The 25,857-nt window shown below is 39.5% G+C and overlaps 2 protein-coding genes across 2 annotated transcripts in view; one reads left to right on the top strand and one right to left on the bottom strand.

Annotated features, from left to right (window-relative positions):
- Nucleotides 1-219, bottom strand: part of LOC141431203 (18S rRNA (guanine-N(7))-methyltransferase) — a 10,587-nt gene extending 10,368 nt beyond the window's left edge. The window contains exon 1 of the mRNA XM_074092270.1: nt 81-219. Within this exon, the coding sequence (XP_073948371.1) occupies nt 81-119 (39 nt within the window). The 5' untranslated portion in view covers nt 120-219. The remainder of the gene's footprint in view (nt 1-80) is intronic.
- Nucleotides 220-862: 643 nt separating this feature from the next.
- LOC141431199 (DNA replication ATP-dependent helicase/nuclease DNA2-like) lies at nt 863-25,857 on the top strand. The gene is made up of 23 exons (XM_074092264.1): nt 863-1,008; nt 1,101-1,680; nt 1,809-1,957; nt 2,413-2,549; nt 3,117-3,327; nt 3,936-4,166; nt 4,563-4,692; nt 8,067-8,226; nt 8,880-8,995; nt 10,225-10,345; nt 10,953-11,141; nt 11,468-11,571; nt 11,751-11,889; nt 12,788-12,922; nt 13,428-13,594; nt 14,143-14,248; nt 14,751-14,886; nt 15,727-15,816; nt 16,062-16,165; nt 16,941-17,124; nt 23,661-23,834; nt 24,497-24,685; nt 25,657-25,857. The coding sequence occupies exons 1-23, from the start codon at nt 979-981 to the stop codon at nt 25,855-25,857; spliced, it is 3,783 nt and encodes a 1,260-aa protein (XP_073948365.1). The 5' UTR covers nt 863-978.

The following is a 25,857-nucleotide window of genomic DNA, read 5'->3' as shown; positions in this document are numbered from 1 at the left end:
AGTTGTATAATTTTTCCTAATATGAATCTATGAAATTTTTAACTACATACTTAGAATTTTAGGGGAACAAGAAAACTTACTATTTCTGGTGGTGCTTGAAATTCTGGCCTTCGTGACATTTTTACAGTAATAATATGTGCGGAATTGATTAAATAGATAGTAAATACGCGCACGAGTCCTAACCTCAATTCAAAACATTTGTCACTGACTGGACTAACTGAGACTGACACTGACACTTAGTAGTGACTGACAACCCAGGCAGACTTGAAAAAAAGGTAGAGTAGAATGGTCTGTAAAAAAACCGGCGAGTTTTAGGAATTTATGAATAAAACAATTTTGACCTGTAAACTGAATTTAGAAAATGTGTCTTCAGTATAGTCCAAATATTGGTTACACTAACAATCACAACAATAAAAAGTAAATCATCCAACACGCGAAAACAAAACGCGACACACCTTGCCATTTTATAAAATACCCAAAGTTTGACGGAACAGTGAGACGTCGAATCGCATTTGAGTCAAATGCAAAGCAATTATGTAAAAAAATAACTGGAATTCTTTACTATTTCAGGTTGTTTTCGCGCAAAACATTTTGATATGATAGCAACTTTGCATTTTATGTTCGACCTTTCTGGTTATTCATATTAAAAATGATTCAGATAAATATTGTTATTTTTAACTTCTTCTATTTTGTCTCCTATCTTTAATAACAATAAATATGACCCGCCTAAGCGATTTCCTCCTTAAAGTAATAAAAAAAGTGTAAGAGAATTTTTCTTTCATTTTCGGGCTAGTCTTGAGTAAACTTTTGGCAACATTTGCATATAACGTCAATGCCAATGTCACTTTTTTCGCGGGACGGGAGTAGTTGATTGATAGTGACTTTTCTTGTATATCGTTCGCTATCCTTATTTATTGTTGTGCTTTTACTGCAATGTTATGCTTTAATTGAACTGTGTCTTTATACCAATATTCTGCTATGCCGCCTAAATCTTTAAGCCTGAAAAAGGTTTGTTACAATTATCATCCACAATGTAAACAAGCAAAAGCAAACAGGCAAACAGTTTGTATCTAATCTGAGTTTCTTGAATTTATTTACAGGGTCAAGCAGGGCCGCCGAAAAATCAAAAATCAATAACCCAGTTTTTTAAAACCACCAATTTAAATAGTTCTCAGAAATCGCCAGAGAAAACTCCTATTTTGCCTTCAAAATGTGACGATAAACCAGTTAAGCGGAAAGCAACATCTCCAATTTGTATCGAAACTCCTAAGCCTGTCGAATCATGTTTGAGTACTAAGAAGGACACACATAAAAAGATAAAATGTGATAATCAAACACATCAAACCTTTAAGAAATCACCTTGCAAAGAAAATGATGTGAAAAAAGTTAAAGTACTGAATGATTTTGATAGTCTGTTATTTCTAGATGATGTAGAAATTAAAGGAAATAATGGTGTATGTAGAAACAACTGTACTCCAAAGAAGAATAGGTCTCCGTTAGTGCCTTGTGTAGCTTCTAATATAGGGGAGAATATTTTGAGCATCCTTGATGATGGTCATGAAATTGAATCTAATAATCATGAAAAAGTCGTATGCCAAGGAAAATTTTCACCAAATTTTTATGACCTAAATGATGATGATAGTTTTGATATTGATAAGACACCTGTTAAGCTTTTAAATGGTAAGTATAATGAACTTTTGTGCTCTTATAACATTATTTTTTACATCAATTAAGTTTCTCTTTTTTATGGAAATCTTCAACATTTGCCTGTAATAAATTGATATTCATATAAAACATTAATTTTGCAGGAACTCCTAAAAAAAGCAGTTCAGTGAAATCAATAAAATCACCTCTAAAGATAAGCAAATCACATAAAAAATGTGGCAAAGTTCTGGAATTTGGTGACCGAGATGTTGATAGTGTGTTTGGTGATGACTGGGCAGAAGATATGAATGAGGTTTGTCTGAGAATTGAAATTATTTATTTAATTTTTGTTAATTGTTAGTTTCGTTGGAGGCTTGTGTATGGGGGAGGCCTATGTCCAACAGTGAATGTCCCATGGCTGATATGATGATGATGATGATGGTGATGAATCATCAGTTGATTTCTAGGCTGGTAATGAGTCTGCTTCTCTCAAATTTGGATTGTTCATGGGTGGGTTCATCAGATGAACCACTTCTTTGATTGCCAGACTATTTCATAAAGAAAAATAAATGATTTTCAAATAGAAATAATGACATTATTATCATTTAATATTTCTTTCAATTATTTCTTTCAATTAAAATTAAAACTGTGATCTAAGCATTCAATATTATTTATTTGTGCCATTCAAGACTGGAACATTATCAGTGGCGAATAAAACAGGCGAATACAATAAACTGAATGTATTATTATACTTTTTTTATGTTTTAGGATGTTGTAGAAGACTTAGACCTAAGCACAATGCAGCGTTGCACAATAGAATCTGTAACAAGTCACCCCCATAAAGTGGAATTGCGGCTAAAGAATTCCACTAACAATAGAGGTTATTGTTATGTGGATGGGATATGGTAAGCATTTCAAACACAAATAAGTTTTGTAAAAAGTAATTTTTAATGTGTTTTTTTTGCTGACTGTACATGTGGTATCTTCCAAACTACATCCATACCAACAACCATTGAACATTAAATAAAAGCTTGTAATCTAAAGGGAAGTGACTGGCTTTTGCTTGCACATTCAAGTAGGGCTTAGTATTTACTACCTAGGTACATTGTAATCGCCACACATCTGATAATTAATATATTATTTCTTCCATGTTAAATTCGTGTGCAGAGTTGCAGAGGATGCTTATTAAAATAAATGTGTCAATTTATACCTAAATAATTTATGTATGAATTATGTGTAAAAGTCTATGTTGTGCATCTTAGTGTGGGTAACATAAAACAAGCAACATAACAATTAACAATAAGTACTTACACTTGGATAATAACCAGATAACTATCAATGAATATAATTATCTGGATAATTTCTACCCTTTATTCTGTGTTATTTCCTTTTTAATATACAACATGTATTAAAAATTGAAATAACTTTAAATCAACAAATAAGTAAACTTGCACTTTCTATTAATTTCTCAGGTTAGATACGCCCCTACAAACTGGTGACACTATCAGTATCCTGGCTTCAAGAGATGCCTCAGGTTGTTTTAGTGTTACTAATACCACTGGACTAATAGTGCTGCGTCCAGACCGTCTCATATCCTCCACTAGTGTTGTTGCTGGAGTGTTCTGCAAGCGGAAAGCTGTTTTGCAAGAGAGGTGGAGAGGCATCGATTCTGCTAATTCTGCTGTGAGAAAACTTTCTGAATTTAATTATAATAAAGAATAACAATAAAAAGTGTGTAAAAAAAAGAGGCTAGACAATGTACTCCATTCTCTTGCTCTTAACTTATCTGAGTGTAGGACAGTGTACTCTTATTATATATATATTATAATAAGTATATAATAATTAAATTGAGTAAATGAAATCAATTTCAATGACCCCCTCAAATTCCAAGCTTGTTTGCTCTTTCATATATAATGTAATTTTAGTGCACGGAAAGAAAAATGTCTGCAAATGAGACATCAGCAAATTTCCACAAAAGTGATTACATCCGCCTAGAGAAAGATTTCTCTATTGTATCTACTATAAAAGTGTATTAATATTCATTCAGACTCCACTACAATAGACCACCCTTCAGTCATACAAATTTATTTTTCATTTGCAAAGAAAAAGTCCACAACTAAAATAGATCCCACATTATACTGTTAGGCGGTTATCACACTTTGTCTGTAGAATCTTGATTTCTACACAAAAACCACGTGGTATGACTCACTGACTCCGCATCTCCATGTGACGTTACAATTTGGCTGCGTATTCGTCGCCGCACACCATCAAAGCATCTTTACTTGTTTCAGATGACAATCGGAATTTTAGTTCACGAATTAGTCCAAAAAGCTCTTACGCAGAATATAAAAACCGTTGATCTGCTACGGAAAGAGGCTGGTAAAATATTAAAAGAATCAATCCAGAGTTTGTATGATGCGGGTTTGTCTGAGGAGGAGGCTTGCTCCAACATGCAACAATATATATCACCGCTAGCTGAATTCATGCAGGTTTACATGTCAGATAAACCACCTCCAAATAAGGTAATTTACACAATGTTTTAGACTATCTCAATCATTACTAATATTATGATTTAAATTCGGGTTTTGTTCCCCATATGTACCTTGATATTAGAGAAGCTCCATATTTCGGCACAGTTGCATTCATGTTTCGGCTGTGGGCTTGTTATTGTTAGGAAGAGGGTAGATCGGTTAGGTCCGATTTATTTTTCTGACTGACAGTTATACCAGCATATCCGCAATTCTCCAGTCGTCTAGTGATCATGGCGCATGCAACTGCTTCTCTAAAATCAAAATCAAGGTACGCGGAACAAAACCCGAATTGAAATCATAAAATTAAGGTAATTTTATCTGTAATCTGAAATAAGCAAAAATTGCGGTTGGAAAGCAGTCTGCCTGTAATGAAGCTTAATTTCCCAGGGTCAAAAAGATAGATGGTGCGGAAACATAGATAAGGTGTTAGATATAGAGGAAAATTTGTGCTGTCCAGAGCTGGGCCTAAAGGGCAAAATAGACGCCACTCTACAAGTCACCATACATGAGAGAAAAGGTATGTGGTTTGAATTTTTATACGTTTTATATTAGTTTCACCTATAATACATAATATAGAATAGTATTGACACGAAACTTATCATTTATGCGTATTTCTGATGACAGTACAATAATAATGATGATGGTACAGTCACCAGCACCAATATCCGACACAACAAGCGTGCATAAATATCTGATACGACTCTATTTCTAGGGCCGGAAGGACGTGTCAGATATTTTTGCACGCTCCGCTGCGGCAGATATTAATGCTGGTGACTGTACTATTTGTTGGCTACTGTATTTATTCAATTCAATTACTTGTCAAAGTATGGCTCCACCAATACTATCAATGATTTCGCCATGTCGAGATTTTGGTTTCGCCATTGTTCAATTTCTAGCCTCACTCAACCTGCTCCTCTGCTGTCAATTTTGTTATAAAAATCTGTGATTAAAAAAATTACCAGCAATGGACCTCTATCTCACCTGGTGGTAAGTGCAGATGTTTTTTTTATTATGAGAGGGAGGCAAACGACCAAGAGGGTCATCCGATGCGAAACCTCCACCACTGCTCATGAATACCTACAACTCTTGGAGACACTGCCAAGCAAACATGATAACCTACACTTCAGTCTACTCGTGACAACGGCCCCCTTTAATGTGGTCGAAACGTTGAGGTAATTATTACTCGTTTGTTTAGCGTGATAAGTCCCGAGTGTGTTAGTAAATATAACTCAAGGTGAGTCACTTGTCTGTTGCCGGTAGACGTGTGCGCCGATGCTAAAATGTACGGCGGCGGGCGCCGGTCAAAAATCGGCGGCGGCGGCGTGTTTTCGGCGTGATTTCGGCGCGGAGAATTTAAATATTTTTTTTATAACAAAATTAGATAAAGTGTAAAAAAAGCACGAAACATATCAACTGTAGCGACCTCCGTGCTAAGACATAGACAATTAAGCTTTAATTGACGCCTTGCAGCGGCTGTAATTGTCACGGACAAATATAATTTTCTTAAACGGGACATTTTTCTTCTTCTCTTCTTTAAGATTCACCGTACCAGTAGAACTTGGAAACTCTCCGTAGTATATCCTATGTATGTATGAGTAACCTTATGGCTGAACGACGCTCGCTTCGACTGCAGTCTCCCGATGATGCTGAATAGACAAATTTCGAAATCCTTGCGACACGATATTCGTACCTTTAATACCGCTCGTGTTAAAGATACAATTGAGCGGAATAAAGGCTCTAAAGTGCTCGCAAGAGATATGTCTATTGGATTGGGCAAAGCCAAATGACAAAACTGAAGAGAGATTATTGCAGTGTAGCGTGGGCTAAAGCGGAAGTGTTGAGGGAAATCGAGGAGTTCTATGGACGGCTCTACGAGTCGGTCACTAAGCCGTTTTCAGCGCGGCGACTCAAGACCCAAGAGCAAAACTGACCAGACACTATACCTACAGAAGATATCCCGGATATCAGCCTGTACGAGATAAGGATGGCCCTGAAACAGCTTAAGAACAACAAGGCGACGGGTGAGGACGGAATTACGTCAGAGCTTCTGAAGCCGGGTGGATCACCGGCTCTTAAAGTCCTTCAAAGGCTCTTTAATTCCGTCTTGCTCGAAGGCACAACGCCAGAAGCGTGGAACAAGAGCGTTGTGCTGTTGTTCTTCATGAAGGGCGATAACACCCTTTTGAAGAACTACAGGCCCATCTCGCTGTTGAGCCATGTTTATAAGCTTTTTTCCAGGGTTATTGTAAATCGTCTCGAACGCAGGGTCGATGACTTCCAGCCACCCGAACAAGCCGGGTTCCGAAAAGGCTACCGTAGACCACATTCATACGCTGCGGCAGGTCATACAGAAGAACGAAGAGTATAACTTGCCGCTATGTCTAGCGTTTGTGGACTACCAGAAAGCCTTTGATTCGGTCGAAACGTGGGCAGTGCTAGAGTCTCTCCAACGATGCCGTATCGACTATCGATATATCGAAGTGTTGAAGTGTTTGTATAAAAATGCCACTATGTCGGTCCGAGTACAGGAACAGAGTTCGAAGGCGATGCCCTTGAAAAGAGGCGTAAGACAGGGATGTCATATCTTCGACACTGTTTGCTGCCGCTTTGGAAGACGCCTTCAAGCTTCTGGAATGGAAAGGACTACGCATCAATATCAACGGCGAATACATTACATCACTCACCTTCGGTTTTCCGACGATATCGTGGTGGTCATGGCAAAGTCGATGGAAGAACTCAGCACAATGCTCGAAGGCCTCAATCGAGTCTCCCAACCCAACGGGTACCTAGGCCTCAAAATGAACAGGGGCAAGACAAAGGTCATGTCGAATGTCCATGTGGTGTCTACCCCTATTTTGGTGAAGAATTCGGTTCTTGAAGTTGTTGACGCGTATGATACCTAGGACAAACCGTTCAATTAGGTAAGTCCAACTTCGTGAAGGAGGTCAATCGTCGAATCCAACTCGGATTGGCAGCGTTCGGGAATTTCCGCAATATCTTTTCGTACAAAATTCCTCAGTGTCTGAATACGAATGTCTTTAACCAATGTTTGTGTTGCCAGTGATGACATATGGATCTGAAACGTTGTGCTTCACTATATGCCTTATAAATACGTAGGCTCAGAGTTGCTCAACGAGCTATGGAGAGCTATGCTTGGGGTTTCTCTATGGGATCGAATCAGAAATGAGGAGATACGTAGAAGAACAAGGGTCACCTACATAGCCAAGCGAATTAGTAGTTGAAGTGGCAATAGGCAGGTCATATAGCACGAAGAACAGATGGCCGTTGGGGCTGAAAAGTTCTCGAGTGGAGACCGCGGATCGGCAAGCGCAGCAGGACGTCCACCAACGAGATAGACGGATGACTTGGTTAAAGCCGCGGGTTCACGGTGGATGCAGGCCGCTGCCAACCGAAGCAACTGGATGTCTACGGGGGAGGCCTATGTCCAACAGTGGACGTCCTATGGCTGAGATGATGATGATGTAATCAATGACTAATAATAATTCATTGTAGTAAAATATAGAATGCTTCGAAAGTCAGAAATTCAGTATAGAAAACATTTTGAACTCGCGCCGATTTTACGCCGATACGTTGATCGGCGGCGGCGGCGTCGAAAAAATGGCGGCGGCGGCGGCGGATCGGCGCGGCGCACACGTCTAGTTGCCGGCCTTTAAAGAAAGTACAGTCGAGTTCATAAACTTGTGAGCAAAAATTTGATCAAAAATATCTGAACACGAAGAGATGCGTGTAATAATATTTTTGATCAAATTTATGCTCACAAGTTTATGAAACCTACTCGACTGTACAAACCCTTATAAATAGCCAATTGAATGTAGCCCAATTGTCCAATAACAGCTTATTCACTCTGGCTTTCTCTTCTCGATTTTGCAGGACTCGAGACTGCGGTAGTGCCGTTAGAGCTTAAAAGCGGTCGAGCGTCGGCGTCGGCGGAGCACCGCGGGCAGTTGGTTCTCTACGGCATGATGCTGAGCCTACAGCATCGGCAGGACCCCGCCAGCGAGGCGCGCCGCGGGCTGCTACTGTATCTCAAGTGAGCCTGTTTATGTTTGAATAGCTTACAGCCTATGGCGTGCATTGAGTAGGCAGGAGGGTAGGCAGCGCTAGCTTGGGCGCCGGCAGAATTATTATAACACAAGGGTGCATCGCGTTTCTCATCTGCATAGGGAGGTGCTTTTATTGGTTTCATTCTGTACCTTAGTCTTGTTCTATGTGTTTTCTTTTACGCCCCCTTGCACCCCCTAGTGCTGGTGGCGCGCTGCTGCGGCGCAAACAACCAACTGCCTACCTTGGAATAGACCCAATGCACGCCAATGCTTGCAGTAATTCAAGTCTGCCGAATCAATCTTTCTCAGTCAAGATTAACGTAGTCTTTATGAAATGAATGTAACAAAAAAATCCGCTTGCGTGAATCTCCTTTAGCGGCCAAAGTCGCACGCTTTGGTATGCTAATCTTAAATTCTTTTGAGCAGCCCATCTGGCAGCCCACTCTGTCTCCAACAGAAAATGCCGCCAGAGACTTACAGGAACAGTCCGAAATAATAAAAAAAGTATGGAAAATGGTGAAACCTTATTTGTTGAATGCAGCCACAAATAATATTATTTTAATGTGTCATGTTGACAAGAAATAAAACATAATTTTGTGAATTTTCCGCGGGATAGTGAGCTAATTCTATGTTTTGGCAGAGAACGAGTGGATCTGAGAGAAGTCAGCTGCGGGTACCCAGAGCGACGCGATCTGATGATGCTGCGCAACCAACTGGTGCAGTATCTGACCAGTGGACCGGGTGCTCCCGATCCAGGTACAAAAAACATACAAGTACAGTCACTTGCATCATCTCACACAGAGGAGCGTGCAAAAATAATAATATCTGACACGTTCTACCGGGCCTATAAATAGAGTCGTATCAGATCTTTATGCAAACTATCACACTTGCTTGTCATGATGTTATTCCATGCAATGCCTGTATACTAAAGGACAATGGCCTAAATTGTTCCCGCGGGAATAATGGATTTACGTATAGTTTTTCCTCCCAAGAGAGGAAAAGTTTAGTTTTAAAATTTGTAAACAATTTACGTACTTACGTCATTTCAGGCTAAAGAGGTTTCATGACAGCCAACGGTTTATTTATATCTTTAAAACTTAGCTATGACCCAATTTTACACCACAAAACTTATCTACTCACTAGCCGTTACCCGCGACTCCGTCTAATATAATTTTTCGGGATAAAAACTATCCTATGTCCTTCTCCGGGATTCAAACTATCTGTATACCGAATTTCATCTAAATCGGTTCAGTGGTTTAGACGTGATGAGGTAACAAACAAATAAACCAACAAACAAACAGACTTTGCCTTTTATTTCCTCGCAATGTGATGAAAATCATTCTGTGTATCATGGGCAGTAAAGGGATTACAAATTCCAGTCTTTCGAATAGACTCTCGTTAGTAATCCCTTTCTTACGGCCCTTAATGCACAATGTACTGTTGTTGTGTCAGATATTGGTGCTGGTGACGTGATCAACGGAAATTTGAATTTATCAGCCCAATTCAATATGTATCTACAACTCTGCTAATATTCTGTACTTCCAGATATGCCTAATGCACTCACCTAAAAATCATAGGACCCGTGCTCATTTTTCTGAAGATTTATCGATTTGTCGGATAATTTTGAGGGTAGGTGGCAGCGGTGCCGGCGGTCAACGCCTTAGATAATTTCTGCCTTCCTAGCAGTGCACTTCTCAAAAACCGCCCTGTTTTGCACACCTCTTGCCACTTGAGTTTTTCCACTTCTTGTCACCATTTGCCATCTAGCGTCTAGAGCGATTGCTCTACTCGCTCTACCTGACAATAGACGTAGTGGCCGCGGCCCTTTCCCCCTCCATCCGCACCTCTAGTAGATAAAAATCTAGTATGTAGATGTGAACTATTTTTTAAGGATCTGTTATATCTTAATACACGGAATAAATTAAATTAAATATACGTACTCATATTTATTCATTGTTTTATTATTTCCTTATTAAATTTCGTAGAGCAATTGCCTGACATCGAGGAGGCATCTCGGGTGCTGCAGCAAGAATTGCCAGAACCCGTAAATCACCACAACGCATGCGCCAAGTGTCCCTACATCACTGTGTGCTCCTTGCATCTCTGGTAAGGATAAGTTACATATGTATAATAGGGTATATATAATATATGCAAGCATTTTTTTATTTCCTTAAACATATAAGTTGTGGAAGAATTTTAATGTAAATACGAAAATGTGGACTTTTAAATGGTCACCTACAAGGGCGTCGCCAGGGGGGAGCAGGGAGGGGCAGCCCCCCCCCCTAGAGATTCTAAAAAAGTTGCCAAATGTAAAGCAACAAAACCAGTCCTAGGTCTTTGACTTGACTTACTTGATCATTCCTGTACGTCGAAACCGAAACTCGAATGGACCAATTCCAATAAATACCTACATTCATACTTTTCTCATTCTCCATATCAACTTGCCCCCTCATGGGCCACCGGCTGGCGACGCCTTTGGTCATTTAGATAGAGAGATCCGACAAGTATTATGACTTCATACGACACGACGACCATAGAGAGTTCATAGTAAATTTATTTTTTCTAGAAAGCGATGGAAATCAATCAATTCATTTTATTTATTTTTCAACAGCTATAGCCCATCTACCATGTCCGTTTGATTTACTTATAGTTGCAGTTGAGTTTAGGTCGACAACTACATGTCGTACATTAACCGCATCCTTTTCCTCCAAAGGCACACGAACGGTCCCAAAGTGTCCGACAGCCATCCCTTGTCGAAGCTACGCCAGGATGCGTTGGGTCACTTATCAGCGGAACACATAAAGTACTTCCTGGAGTGGGCTGCTCTTCTCAGGATGGAGGAGAGCGGACAGATGGCTGTAGCGCCGTTGCACGCTTTATGGACTGACAGTGCTGAGAAACGGTATGTTTTATGTTCATAGTAGATTTTCCCCGCAGCTTCGCACGCGTAATCTGTGAGATCCGGCAGTTGAATTCGAATTCCTATAAATTAAATCGTGGTTTTCATCTACATTGCATAATAAACATCCTGGCAAATTTCAGATATGAATATGACTCTTTAGACTAGCGGTTGAAATTTGTTATCATATCTGTTAACAAAGCCACAAGTACAACTCCTACTAAAATCTACTAATACACGTCAAGTAAAGATTGATAACTGAAGCGTAATAGCATTCCCTAAAGTTCTCTTACTCTGTTAGGTTAACTTTATGTACTATCTTATTTCAGAGCAAAACGTGGAACTTGCGCTGCTTATTTGAAACTGAAATCGGTCGTGCCATCTGGTGATAGGTTTACACATACTTTTCAGAGGCAATGCTTATTAAACCAAGGTATGATGTGGCTACTAAGAGTAATAAAATTACACACGGTGCTGCTCGCCAGTTCTGTTAGCTTGAACTTGGCTTGACACGCTACCGCGTGTCTAGATTTGATAAAACTAAATTGTACGAAGTTTTTTTTACACCTTGCACATTATTTTATTATTATTATTATTTTATTATTATTGTAGGTGAGCCTTACAGTGAAAACAAAAGCAAAGGTCCCCAAGAAGGCGATTTCTCTATAGTGAGCATAGAAAACAGACCATGGATTGCTGCTGGAGTCATTACCAATGCTAAAGGCAACGAAATACAGATTATTTTGGAAAGGTACATAATTTGCTGTAGTAATAAGTAAATGCATCGATTTACGTGCAAATCGAAATATGCTATTTGAAACCGCTAATCACTCGACTTTTTTGAGCTGTCTAAACTCGATTCCCTGTAGATTTTGTATGGTAATACTGAACTGTGACGTCACTAATGTAATACTGAACTGTGAGGTCACTTAAAATCAAATTTACTTGTCAATCAATAATTAATCTAGTTTTCCGATTTAAAATGAAATCGTTTATGTCAGGGTTTCTCAAAGTGGGGTACGCGAACCCCTAGGGGTTCGCTATTCGACGGTAGGGGGTTCGCGACAAGGTTTACGTGATGGTGGCTGCAAGACTGGGAAGATGATTAAGATTGGTTTTTGGAGTATTTTATATATATTCAAATAAATAATATAGGTACATTATATTATGATGATGATTGAAATAAAAATAACCTTAGTTTCTCCATCAGTCAATTTTATTACTTTCTTTGGGGTTCGCTGTCGTCTAGAAACTTTAACAGGGGTACGTGGAGCCATAAGTTTGAGAAACCCTGGTTTATGTTGAAGCTCTGTCTTGGAAGTGTTTTTGGTGTCAAATACCCTATTTGCAGAAATGACATTCTTGAAAACGTAGTTTAAATTCTTGAAAGACGTGAACTGTAAAAACTTGAAAGTGGCTAACTGTGTAGCCAAGAGAAATTTGCAATTGTAAGGTAAATGGACGAGTGCTCGGCACTGTCCCAATAGTTGGCATCTTTAATCTTATGTCATTAGCAATAGAGATGACAGCAGGGTGACGGCTATTGGGCATTAGTGTGTCGAGCACTCGGACGTTTACCTTCTCATAGCATTTTTTTTTTCAATGCAAATATTGCAATATTTATCCCTTTACTGATGATTTTTTTATAGAGACTTGAGCTGTCGCCTAGATAAAGAGACCCAATTTCATATCGATACTTATGAGTCGTATGCGACGACAGTTCAGAACTTAACCAATTTGGGGGTTCTGTTAGAAGACAGCGACAGAGCGCAAAGATTGAGGAAGTAAGTACTTATTTACTGTATTTTGATGAGTTTATCTTTTTAGTAACCGTTATGGAATCGTGAGCTAGGTAGGGCCACCGCTAGGAGGCTATCCATACATTATATCGCGCCGATTTCCTTATTTTTGGACCCCTCCCTCAGGCCGCACGTTGTAAAAGAAAATCACAATTATTTTGTTCGTGTAACACAACTCGAGACCTTTCCTTTCCCCCTAATGTGTGCCGTGAATTATGGATGGTTAAAGCAAGCCTATATATTGGACTTTAAAGTCCTAATAAACTTGAACATCCACTTGTAATGAGCATTTCAGCGAATGTTACATTACATGTAAGGCTCACAAAATTAACAGCGTTTTAGCGAAAATTCTAGCGAGTATTCAAACTCTGCATAATTTGGTCGTGTATAGCTAATATTTTTACTCTGCTAAATTATAAGTAGTGGCCAGTGGCTTAACATTCCCGTGGCGTGACTGTATTTTGTTCCTAAACATGCATAACTGTTACAGAGTAATAATAGACAAAGAGTCCCCTCAATTCGAAAAGAAGCTTCCTCGCGAAGTGGGACGAATAGGAACGAAACTCATGAAATCGCTGAACATACAGCAGCAGCGAGCCGTGCTCAGAGCACTAGCTGCTAAAGACTATGCGCTGTTGCAAGGCCTGCCCGGAACTGGTACGTACTCGTACATCAACTATATTAACTTGCATATTTTGAGACCCCAGTTAACTATTATGGATCATTTCTTAGATTTTACTAGACAACTTTTAAGAGGATAACATCTTGTAACTAGACTAACCCTTATTCATAAAATTAAGTGTAAAAAGCCTACGTAAACTTAATGTTATTTTTCTTTGTCCTAGTTAGCTTGAACTGTAAGTACATCTATGAATGTAATGGAATCTTAGGACTTGATTTTCACCCACTTCCTGTAGTTCTGATGACGATGCAGATATGGTATCATCGAACTGATCTGCTGGTGGAGGCGGAAGTTAGGCACTGTAACTCCAAGACAGAGATGTTTGGGCTTGTTATAATAGTCTAAGGTTATACTTTGACCAAGAATGGTATGCAGGTTCTGATGATGGAGCGGTCATATAGATTTACTTCAAAAAAGTAGGAGGTTCTTAATTCGTCTATATGTTGTTTTTTTTTTCTTTGTATGATTTAATATGTACAAGGGGCGACATTGTACGAGTATTTATCTATTGGTGGTTTTCCAGGTAAAACTCAAACAATAAGCGTCCTCATTCAAATGCTGGTCGCATTGAAGCAACGTGTGTTGGTGACGGCGCACACACATTCGGCCGTCGACACTGTCCTGTGCAGGTAAGAAGGATAAGCTCAAATATTTCGATAAAAGTCTTTATTGTTATATATAGCCGATCTTGTTCCCGGAACAGTGGAGAAAGAATGCGGGAGAGATAGCATACATGTGAAAAAGACAGACCATCTTTCCGGAACATTCATTCTCGAATTTTGTGGTTACACCGGAACGATAAACATCTCAATATTTAAGGAGCTGGTGTCACCCACTCACATCTTCCTCTAGTCTTCCTTGAAATTGCCTGATGGAGGCTGGTATCCGATTCCACATTCGATATTATACCTTCCGCCGCCTAACTTTGCTTAAAAGTTCATTTCCACGACTAGTACCACAAAAACTATAAAGGTATAATTCCAATAATTGAATAGGCACTATACCGTTAAGCGATTCGAACACAATCCGGGAGTAACGTAAAAAATGCGTCAAAACTGAGTATTAAGTAATGAACTTTTAGGCAGATTTATATGGCGCCTGGTATAGGATTTCATTTAATAATTGACACAGGTTGCCAGAGAAGCTGCGAGTGATGCGTCTGGGCTCAGCTACTCGCGTTTCTCCTAGTTTGCTGGCCAAATGCGAACACCAACTCGCTGCCAACTGCGAGACGCCGTTGCAGTTGGAACAACTGTATAATTCAATGGTATGCTTCTAGGAAGGGATAAGTTTTTGTTAATAAACACATAACATTAACACCTTGTTTAATAGTACATTACTGCAGAGGCCGGGAAAGAAAGGCTTGCAGGCCGAGTATGTATAGTGCTTTTCTCAAACATGCACTAAAAGAAGTAAAAACTCCTAGAAATCAATGTTTTATTCGTAAGACAACTAAAATTGTACCAGACTCAAATTATAACTACCATCTATGTAAGTCATCTATGTAAGTTCATTCTAACATGATAAAAAATAATCCCCATAAAATCAAATTGCTATAAAACTTGTAGATATAACGGACTGCAACAATAAAAAATCAAGTTTCTAAACGAAACTTTTGAAATGACAATGGAACTTACTTGCAAAATGGCTAAAGCCCAAGTCCATTCAATCAAAAAAAAAAACAGACAATGACACTGTCAATTTTCCCGCCAAAATATTTTTTATTGTGTTTGCTGTTCGGCTTTTAGGGCCATTATACAAGAACTGCAGCCCATTTAATCAGCAACATTAATACTTTATTATGTAAATTAAATTGTAATTTGACGTAAAACGCGTCGGTAATATTTATATATTTAGAATATTCATAGTCCTGTGAATTTATTCAGTAACTAATAAATGAACCATAGAAATTCAGATTATTAATTTCAAGTCGTATATAATGGCCTTTATCGTGGAAATTTGACGTTTTGCATTGAAACAAAAGACTGTTGTCTTGCAGGCCTAGGCCTGCAACAATATATTTTGAAGCCTATTTTATGAAACACAACATAAACATTACATAGCATGTTTGAGAAAAATAATGTTATCTAACGACGTTTTTTTGCAGGAAGTAGTGGGCGTGACCTGTTTGGGCGCCGCGCATGCCATGCTAGCTCGTACCACCTTTGATATCTGCATAGTGGATGAAGCAACACAGGTATATCTATTTGAAATTCCGAGATTTTACTGAATTCCTATAGGAATTCCCAAAAATTACGTCGTGTTTTCATCGACGTTACATTAAGAACAACCGTGCCAAATTTTATGATCTAAATCGACCTGTCGAAATTTCGAGATTTTATCCCGACCCCGTGGATATATCGATTTAAAAAATAGCGCACCGCACAGACATCATATAAGCTAGAAATATTTTTTTAAACACATAATTTTTAATTATTACAGGTTTTACAGTGTACCGTGCTGCGTCCATTGTTTGCTGCAAATCGTTTCGTTCTCGTAGGCGACCCAGAACAATTGCCACCTGTAGTCAGAAGTCGAGCAGCAAGGTATTACACCGTCCGAACATATTTTATTCAAATACAGATAATGACTCCCAGAGATAGTAGGTATTATCGTTGATTCCCGAATATAGAAGTTGAAGAAGACACTTCAATAAAATTTTTGGAAATAAGCTCCATCGGTACTGAGATGATTCCGCCAATGTTCAGGTTGAAGAAGACACTATCTATTAGATTTAATATTCAGCGTGTCATATTTATTATTTCCTATTGAGCGACGGGTATATTCAGGGCCGGATTTACCCGGGACCTCCACAAAATAGGGGCCCCCACAATCGGATAAAAAAATCTTTCAAATTCCGACGAGTAAACACTAGGAAACAACAATTCATATATTTGTTCACTTCAATCAGGCAATCAGTAAAATATCAAAAGGCCCTCATTAGCCTCCACTCCTTTGTTGCCCCAAGGCCTCCACACTTCTAAATCCGGCCCTGGGTATAGTATACTGTACTGTCTATCCTGACTTTTCGAAATTTGGGAAATTACACTTGAAATTTTCTATGGACTTTTGAAACCATAGTGAGAAATTCTGTATGTATGTATGTACCTACTTGCAAAGGAATTTAATGTGTAGAGTTCTTAATTGCCCCTGCATAGGAAAGGAACCACAGCCCATGCGCCAGAGGAGGCTCATGTTTGCTTCGTCGCACATTGTCCTGGGGTTAATCCAGCGCCTCTAGCCTCTGTGCACTCAGCTCAACTTTACAGATACGCTCTATGGGAGTGATACCGATTTTTTTAACTTGTATTTTTTTTCCAGGCGACTAGGAATGGAAGTGAGCTTGTTCCACAGACTGATGAGTGACGAAGCAACATCGACATTGCAGCTGCAGTACCGGATGAACAAGGCTCTGGCCGATTTGGCCAACAAAGTCGCGTATAACGACAGACTGAAGTGTGCTGATGAGAAAGTCGCACTAGCCAAACTGACAATTAACGAAGAGGTAAGAAGTTCGTATACAGATATCTAGCGTTTCACATAATTTCAACTGCCATCATTTCACTTCCCATACCAACGTTTGCTACCAAAACGCGTGTGTTGTCCGGGAAGCGTTCACTTGGCGGTAAGTCCCTCAGTCAACACTAAACATCATGCTTTGATCCTTGTCACGTTACACGATTTCTCCATCTAACTCTAGCTTTAAACAATGATGGCAATACTGTAATAGGAGAGGCATTGACGCGTATGACATTCATGTCCACGATTTACTTGACTTCTTAGGGCAGAGCTTGGAGAAGGGATCCTCATATAGGTATATTTCTTGAAATAATTTGTCTCAAAACAACCAGATAAAAAGGTTTTTTAAGGGCGTCTTCAAACTAAAAACGTCTTTCCCCAGGTAGTTATAACTTTACTTGGGAGCCTAGTATGGTTTTGTATTATCTATTTAAATAATCTATATCCTAACGAAGATTTACCTTTACCTACATGTCATTACTAAAAAGTTAGCAATGCTTCAAGGCAAAGTTGTCAAACGTTATCTCTTAAGAATACCTAATATAAACACAAACAATGATCGGATAATCATTTCTACAACTGATTTAGTGAAGACCTCTGGTAAAGTAAACCTCAACCTATTTTAGACTTGACTTTTTTTCTCAACGCAGCTTTGTGTGCCCAGCAAAAACTTTAATATAATACTTGCATAAAACTTCCTCTATCAGACCTCAAGGTGAAAATAGGTTGATATGACGACTAAAACCTAGTTCATGCAGCTTCATCTCAGACCATAGGTCGTTGACTGAAGCAGACACTATGTCTTCTAGTGGCATCGAAACTGGCGTGTTTAGCGTCGGTATGCCGCGACCTTCGCAGCGCGGAGAGCTGGGGGACTACTACGAAATTCCATAATTGAAGTTCGTATCGTACCGTCCCTTTCATTCTTGTTTTAAATAATACTAGCATCAGCGGGACAGCAAGATAAGAAGTTCGAATTTTGCACTTTGTAGTACAGGTCCTGGCGTCAGTGTCGATGCTCTTAGAATTTCAGCGGGCTGGTCGGCTCAATCGCTGAGTTTTGTCCTGCACTACAATCGACTAATAACTAGAAAATCGAAAATACGAAATAGAAAATATACAATCAAATCAAATTAGTACAAACTGGTCCATCCCTCAAGGAAGCGTATTAGGATGCATTCTTTTTCTTGTTTACATCAACGACTTGTCGAAAATTTCAAATCAGCCCAGCATTCTTTTTACCGATGATGTCTCTCTATTATTCAAATGTAGCGACAGTGATAGTCTGGACAATATCACCCAAACCTTTCACAGAGTAAAAACCTGGCTCACAGAACAAAATCTAGAAATCAACACTAAAAAAACTAAATTAATGCAATTCAGACCTCATCAAAAACAAGCTCTCCACCTCTCGAACAGATGCACATGACTTATTCGTGGTCCAAAAGAAATGCCTCCGAATAATTGCTAACATAAAGCAAAGAAACAGCTGTCGCCCTCTTTTCGTAAATAATAAAATACTCACCCTGCCGTCCATATACATTCTTGAAACAGCAACATTTGGAAGAAAATATATGAGTCTATACAGTTACAATACAAGCGAACGCCGGACACACAAACTCTCCCTTCCCGAACCTAAAATTAGTATGTATAAGAACAATCCCTATTACAGATCTATAAATGTTTACATTAAAATACCAGATAAAATTATAAATGAACAACGAGAATCCGTACTTAGAAAAAAACTAAAAGATTTTTTAATAAATAGTAAGTTTTTTAATACAGTTGAAGATTATTTAAACGATAGAATAAAATACTAGCACTTATGTTATATGTAATTAGTAAATATAATTATGGAAATAAATAGAGTAATAAGGTACCTACCATAGTAATGATCTCATATACTTACTTACATAAGTATAATTTGTTTTGTGATAGCGAGTGCAAACTATTACTTTAATAAAATACATTGCCATTAGTTAAGTTTTTAGAAAATTCTTAAAGATAGTACCAATGTTGGTAATTAGATGTAAGAAATTACCTAAACATTGTTATAATTGCAACACCCTTACTGTAACATGTATGTACTGTGCAATTTCATTAAATAAATAAATAAATAAACTAATCAAAATTCTAATTTTGTAAATGCTTTATTTAATTTATAATTTAATGAATTACATATACTAAAAAAATTATACTACAAATCATCATCATCATCCCAGCCTATATACGTCCCACTGCTGGGCACAGGCCTCCTCTCTCAAAAAGAGGGCTTGAGTCGTAGTTCCCACGCGGAACAACTAGATAATAAATAATTATAACTAATCAATGTATTTTGACTTAGAATTTTTATTAAGTATCACAATCAGCCAACCTCAAAATGCTAATTCAAATTAACTTATTACTATAGGAATCTTTTCGTTCCAATATAATATTATAAATAATAAGCAAAGTGATTCAGCGGCCAGCGGACTTAGGCGAACGACGCCATATTGCCAGCCGTGCTGAGCACACCCGACGTTAGCCGAACGCCACACGATAGTACAATGTGGCCGAAACCGAAACTTCGGTCGGACACTACAGAGATTTAAGTAAATTTGATTTAAGTCGATGCAGGCACGAGCGCTCAACGTGCCTCTCTCGGTAAGTGTCAGTACGAAGAGGATTGAATTCTCATCGCGCTGCTCTTGCTCGAACAGCCAGCGCAGCGCTGGGTTGTATCGTTGTGATCGGCTCAGTCTCACGCAGCTCTGGGTTAGAGGCCGTCTTCTTCTTTCTGCCGCGTTTTGTACGCTTTTTAGTAGGCGGACGTTTCCCATTATTGGCCGCCGCCATGAGGGAGTTGGGGGCGTTGCCGTTTTCCACCGAGCTGTGGGTAGCGCCGATGGGGGTCGTTCCGTGATGGTTGAAGGCACGCGCGCTCGTTCGTGGCGCGACTGCCGCCGTCCTGCGCCTCGCTGCCCTCCGGTACTCTGGGCACGTGCCGCTATTTGCTCCGTGGGGTCCTCCGCAGTTAACGCATATCGGCGGATAATCGCACGGGCAGTCGCGACCGTCGTGCCCTCCTCCGCAGCGGACGCAGCGCTGTGGGCTGTGACAGTTCTCCGAGCTGTGCCAAAAGGACTGGCATCGCTGACACTGGGCTGGTCCTGGACGTCCGCACCACGCTTCCACCGTGATGCCGCACACGCCCAGGAGCGCGGTCACTTGGTAGATTGCGGGGATGGTCTTGGCGGTGCGATGCACCTGCGCATGGTAGATGGAGGGTCCCCGCCCCGCTCGCGTCCTGACTTCGTTCACCAGTATAGGGAGGAACCCCTTCTCCCGCAGGTCCTTCTTGATATGTTCCGGCGCGGTGTCCGCCGGCAATCCACGAATTGCCAGCTTGAGTGCCAGGTCCTCCTTATTTGTCTCCTGGACAGTGCCCTTCGCCGCTAAGACTAAGCGGTGACTACCGACGCGCCTCCGGTTGTGTCCACGCCGCATCATCCCAAGGCTGGATCTGTCCCCGATGGACTGAACGACTCATTAATTCAGGTACTCATCTTGACACCTGTGGTGGGGGCGGGGATGCTGTATCGGGGTTTTTTTCCTCTTTCAGCGGCTTCATACGCCAGCCACAAATATGGCCGGATCGCTGGTGTGTGGGGCCGTTACGGCCTCGCTGTAGTCACATCCGGTTTGTACAGGTTCAGTAGCCGGGGATCGATCAATTGAGAAGCGGGAATCGGAGGTCCGTTGTAGTTGCAGTGGTCGTAGTGTTCGGAGAGAGCGCTTCGGAGCGCTGTTCGTGGTGAACTGAACGACTCGCTCCGGGCGGGCTGTATTTATATCTGAGCGTTATTGGATATTTTCAGATAATTCAGGCGCTGTGATTGGTGGAGCCACAGTACAAAACGCAATGAATTATCAGGGATTTCCACTATTGATATCGTCGTGTTTCGATTTTTATTAAAAAACTAGGTAACCTATCTATTTATAAGAACTACGTAGTTACAATTTTAAACTTATCCTACTTATTTATTATTATTTACAAACGTACTTAATTTAATTACCCATCAATTACATTTTTATCGCTCGATTTTATAGTGATTTTTTCGCGTTTAGAATTTTCTAATCGGATTTCGACGTTAGTGTTGGCTGTCTGCAACATGCCTACTAGCTAGACACGATATTTACGGGAATTTTAAATATCAGAATTAATGAAACAAAAGTTTGTGTAAATTTTATATTAAAATTAGAGTTTCAAATCGCATTGCATTCTTATGATAATCTCCATTAAGTTGTTTGTTAAAATAGCAATACACGTATTACTACTTCCGAAGAGATCTAGTGAACGGTTTTGTTGCTCTGAAGATGAGCTCTGGTTAAGTTCGAAACGCGTCAGTGTAGTATGGTGGTGGTGATAGATGGGTCTGTGTGATGTGTGTGTGTGTTCTTACAGTGTGTAGGTGGAGGAACTGCATTAACACACATTTCTTGCATAAACGTAACTACTATATAAGGTCAAGCCGTGGTGGCCTAGTGGTTTGACCTAACGCCTGTCAAGCAGAGGGTCGTGGGTTCAAACCCCGGCTCGCACCTCTGAGTTTTTCGAAATTCATGTGCGGAATTAAATTTGAAATTTACCACGAGCTTTGCGGTGAAGGAAAACATCGTGAGGAAACCTGCACAAACCTGCGAAGCAATTCAATGGTGCGTGTGAAGTTCCCAATCCGCACTGGGCCCGCGTGGGAACTATGGCTATGGCCCAAGCTCTCTTGTTCTGAGAGGAGGCCTATGCCCAGCAGTGGGACGTATAGGCTGGGATGATGATGATGACTATATAAGGTCGCGGGTCAGCAAACTAATTGTTTCAGTTCATTCATTCAATATAACATTTCATAACATTTCATAACACAAATGTAATGTTATGCAGTGTCCAACGCAGTCCTGGTGACTCACTTCATTTTGTTTTTATTTACCCCAACGCAAACGCTCGGCATGATTCGTTTCACAATAAAATGCAACGAAAAAGTTTAAGCGCAAATTTATACCCGAACGAAATAAAGAGAGCGAGACTTGTCCTATTTGAGTAACAGGATAATCCAAGCCATTTTTTTTATTATGCTTTTTTTTTAATATACTTATACACCGTAAAAACTGTGTCTGAACTCCTAGACAAGATGTGAAAATGTTACATATATTTTTATCATTAAATAAACCTAAAACTTTAACAAATTACTTAAAGTAATATATTATATTACGTATAGTTTATGTATTTATTATTATTGTTATTAATTTATGTAAGTATTTTTAGTCTAAGATATTTTTTATGTACACTTTAAAAGTAGTACTTAGTAATATCATGCTATTTTGTTATTAATAAATATTTTTTACCATATTTTTGGGAAGACTTGCTGATTGCAAAGATTACCTCTTACTAGAGGGTCGCAAATATTTATACACCCCTTGACTTCATACCACATGTTAGAGGCTGGCATTTACAATAACAATAGTATAACGTCTGGATAAGCGACACAGTGATGAAAACGTAATATTTGCTCTTAGTACAAGATCCGAACTTGAAAAGATCTTCACCGGTCTGATAATAGAATGAAATGTATTTTTATAATAAATTTAGTATTTTAGAAAATATATTAGAAATGATTTTGCTAAAAAATACTGGACAGGCAATTTTTTTTTAATGGTTTATAATTAAATGCAGACAACCCTTACGTTGATATATAATTTGTTCTATTATGTAATCAAATGGAAGTAACTGGCATCGACATAATAACTGGTTAAGTTTATATCTGGCAACCCAGTAGTTCGTCCAGGTAAATAATAGCAAACCCAACGTCTACATACTCTATATGTATTATACTTTTAAGTTAATGTAAAATTGTCTTATAATCTCGATGATGCAACAAAAAATTATTAAAAATATATTTTTTTAAATAATTAAAAATAGCCTGTTCAGGATTTTTTTAGCAAATCCATTTCTAATATATTTTCTAAAATACTAAATTTATTATAAAATACATTTCATTCTATTATCAGACCGGTGAAGATCTTTTCAAGTTCGGATATTAGACTGTCTTTGCGCGTCTTTGTAACCGGTCAGGTGTAGGATCAATCAATTTTATATTAAATATATTAGAGCTTGTGCACACTAGCTTTTTTGCCGGCGTTTTGCCGGCGGAGCGGGAACGCGGCGCGAACGTGGCGTGCACGCGGCGTGCAAGTGGCGAGCACGCTGCGGTATCTCCGCGATTATTTACGGGCAGCGTGCCGCCGCGTTGACGCCAACCGTATATGACAGTACGCCGTCGCGCCCATGCGCGGAGATACCGCAGCGTGCTCGCCGCGTGCACGCCGCGTGTGCGCCGCGTTCCCGCTCGACCGTGAAATCGCCGGCAAAAACGCTAGTGTAAACAAGCTCTTAGTCTGGCATGCGAGCTCGCGTTTGGGAAATAATCCAAACGATACCGAGTACGGACGAATATATTATTATTGTTTACCAACATTACTTTTTTCTAGAAATTATCCCATTTTACGACGGAGCCATGGTTATTGAAAGCCTGCGGTGCAGAAGCTGAAAATGCGGCTTTGTTTCTTGATATGAAAGCTACGGCCAAACTGGAAACAAGCAAAACGTGTGTGAATCCGGATGAAGCTTGCATCGTTTTGGCGTTGGTGGATGCTTTGACAGAAGTAAGTTTTTGGAAGATATTCGTAAAACTGTAACGTGTTCTGCCGGCATTATATAAGATAAAGTTGCAGTTGCAAAAAATATGTAACACCGTTTATTTTTAAATACTTTAATTACTATTGCATTGACATGCATGGGATTTACTTACATATACGCAATGTCACATTAGTTATTTATTCTTAATAGTAATAAGTAGTTTTAAACTTTCGTGATTTTCACTCATAGCCAAAATACCACTTATCACGCTAACACACGAGTAATATTTACCTCGACGTTGGGGTGGCAAATAAAAATGACCAAGTGCGGGTAGTTCGTGATACGAGTGCCGATACTATTGGTGATCAAGTGCGGGTAGTTCGAAGGACTCGCTCTGCTAGGCAGACTTGACACCCCACACTTACTCGTGACCACGGCCACTGTAATGTTGCCGAAACGTCAAGGTAAATATTACTCGTGTGTGTTAGCGTGATAAGTCCCGTTGGTGGTATTTTGGGCAGTAGGTAAAATTTTACATGAAAAACTAAACGTAATGTAAACTTGCATTTTGGTATGTTGTTTGGACCCCTTAAGAGAGTATAAAACTACATTTTGCACCAGAAAAAAAATTAGAATCGATCGAATTGGAAAATTAATTCACTGTTTGATAAATGTATTGTTTCTGCAGGGTGGAGTCCTCGCGTCAGACATAGGCGTCATATCGCCGTTCCGCGACCAAGTGGCGCTCCTGCGCAGGGCTCTGTTAAAGCAGGCGGTGGAGGTCAGCACTGTCGACCAGTTTCAGGGTCGGGACAAGTCCGTCATCATCTACTCTTGCACTAAACGCGATGATGCCGCCAATGACAAGAAAGTAAAGGTCAGTAACGAATGTTAGTCTTCATAATCTATAACGGCCTTTGTACGTCACACTGGGCACAGGTCTCCTCTCTGAAGGACTTAGGCTTTTTTCCCCACACAGGCCTAGTGTTAATTCAGAACATCACACTCACCATTAGATTACGGTGTTGGAGAATGCAGTTTTCTTTACGTTTTCCTTCACTGAAATGTCAAATGTGATTTCGCAACTGTATTCCGAAAGATTCAGATGTGCGAACCCATGATGACATGATGATGATGAATTTACTACCAGTTTGAAGTTAGTGCCTCAGCACGAGCCAGCAGGAGTGCTTGAAGCCCAATATATGGTATGTAGGTGAGGTAGACGACTATAGGTCCACTCCTGCTGGCTCGTATTGTGGCATCAACTCCAAACTGGTAGAAAATTATTGTCATGTTTTCTTTTACTTGGTTAAATTTTGTGTTTTTCACGCTTTTTAGTGTAAATAATAACATCCTCAATTTTTTAAATCCGTTAATGAGCAACTACTACTACTACTACTTTACTGTTTACGTCTACTGTAAAGTATTGTTCATCTTTAATATTACGTCCAATATGTTTTGTTTTATTTCAGAATATCCCGATGACGAATAACGATAACAATACCCCTGTGTTTTGATCAATAACTCCTTATCATTTGAATCTTTCTATAATTTCATTAAAGTATTGCGCAATTATCTGTATTATTTCACATGTTTTCAGGACACCTAATAAATATTTGTACCGTTATCGTCATGTTTAAATGCCGTATAAGGTTATGCTTATGCGAATTCATCTATTGCTTATTTACTTTCTAGTCTCTACAATAATGTACTGTAGAAACGAAGTATTGTTTTTGGTAAAAGAAAAACACCCTGTTTCCTACAGTGTATTAACACATTGTAATCGAAACATTGCTGTGCCTGTGCGCGTTTGGTTCATTTTTAATAATTCTAACTTGTTATTTTCAGGAAGGAGAAGTACTAAACGACCAACGTCGCTTAGCGGTCGGAGTAACCCGGGCCAAGCACAAACTCTTAGTAGTCGGAAACTCAACTGCACTGCAGCGATATGAACCTCTTAAGCGTTTGATAGAATTTTGCCCCTCGCTTGTCCTCGAACTCGAAGTCATTAAACGATTAGTCGAAAAATACAGAACTTTAGTATTGTGA

The sequence above is a fragment of the Choristoneura fumiferana genome, chromosome 9 (genome assembly GCF_025370935.1).
Source record: "Choristoneura fumiferana chromosome 9, NRCan_CFum_1, whole genome shotgun sequence".
Lineage (NCBI taxonomy): Eukaryota > Metazoa > Arthropoda > Insecta > Lepidoptera > Tortricidae > Choristoneura > Choristoneura fumiferana.
The sequence above is the reverse complement of the archived record's forward strand: the minus strand, read 5'-3'. Positions and strand labels throughout refer to the sequence as shown.

Excerpts from the sequence above, each read along its gene's own strand:
- LOC141431199 (XM_074092264.1), top strand. The coding sequence starts at position 979 with ATGCCGCCTAAATCTTTAAGCCTGAAAAAG. Across the intron at positions 14,887-15,726 it reads AACAACTGTATAATTCAATG|GAAGTAGTGGGCGTGACCTG; the intron begins GTATGCTTCTAG and ends GTTTTTTTGCAG. Across the intron at positions 15,817-16,061 it reads TAGTGGATGAAGCAACACAG|GTTTTACAGTGTACCGTGCT; the intron begins GTATATCTATTT and ends TAATTATTACAG.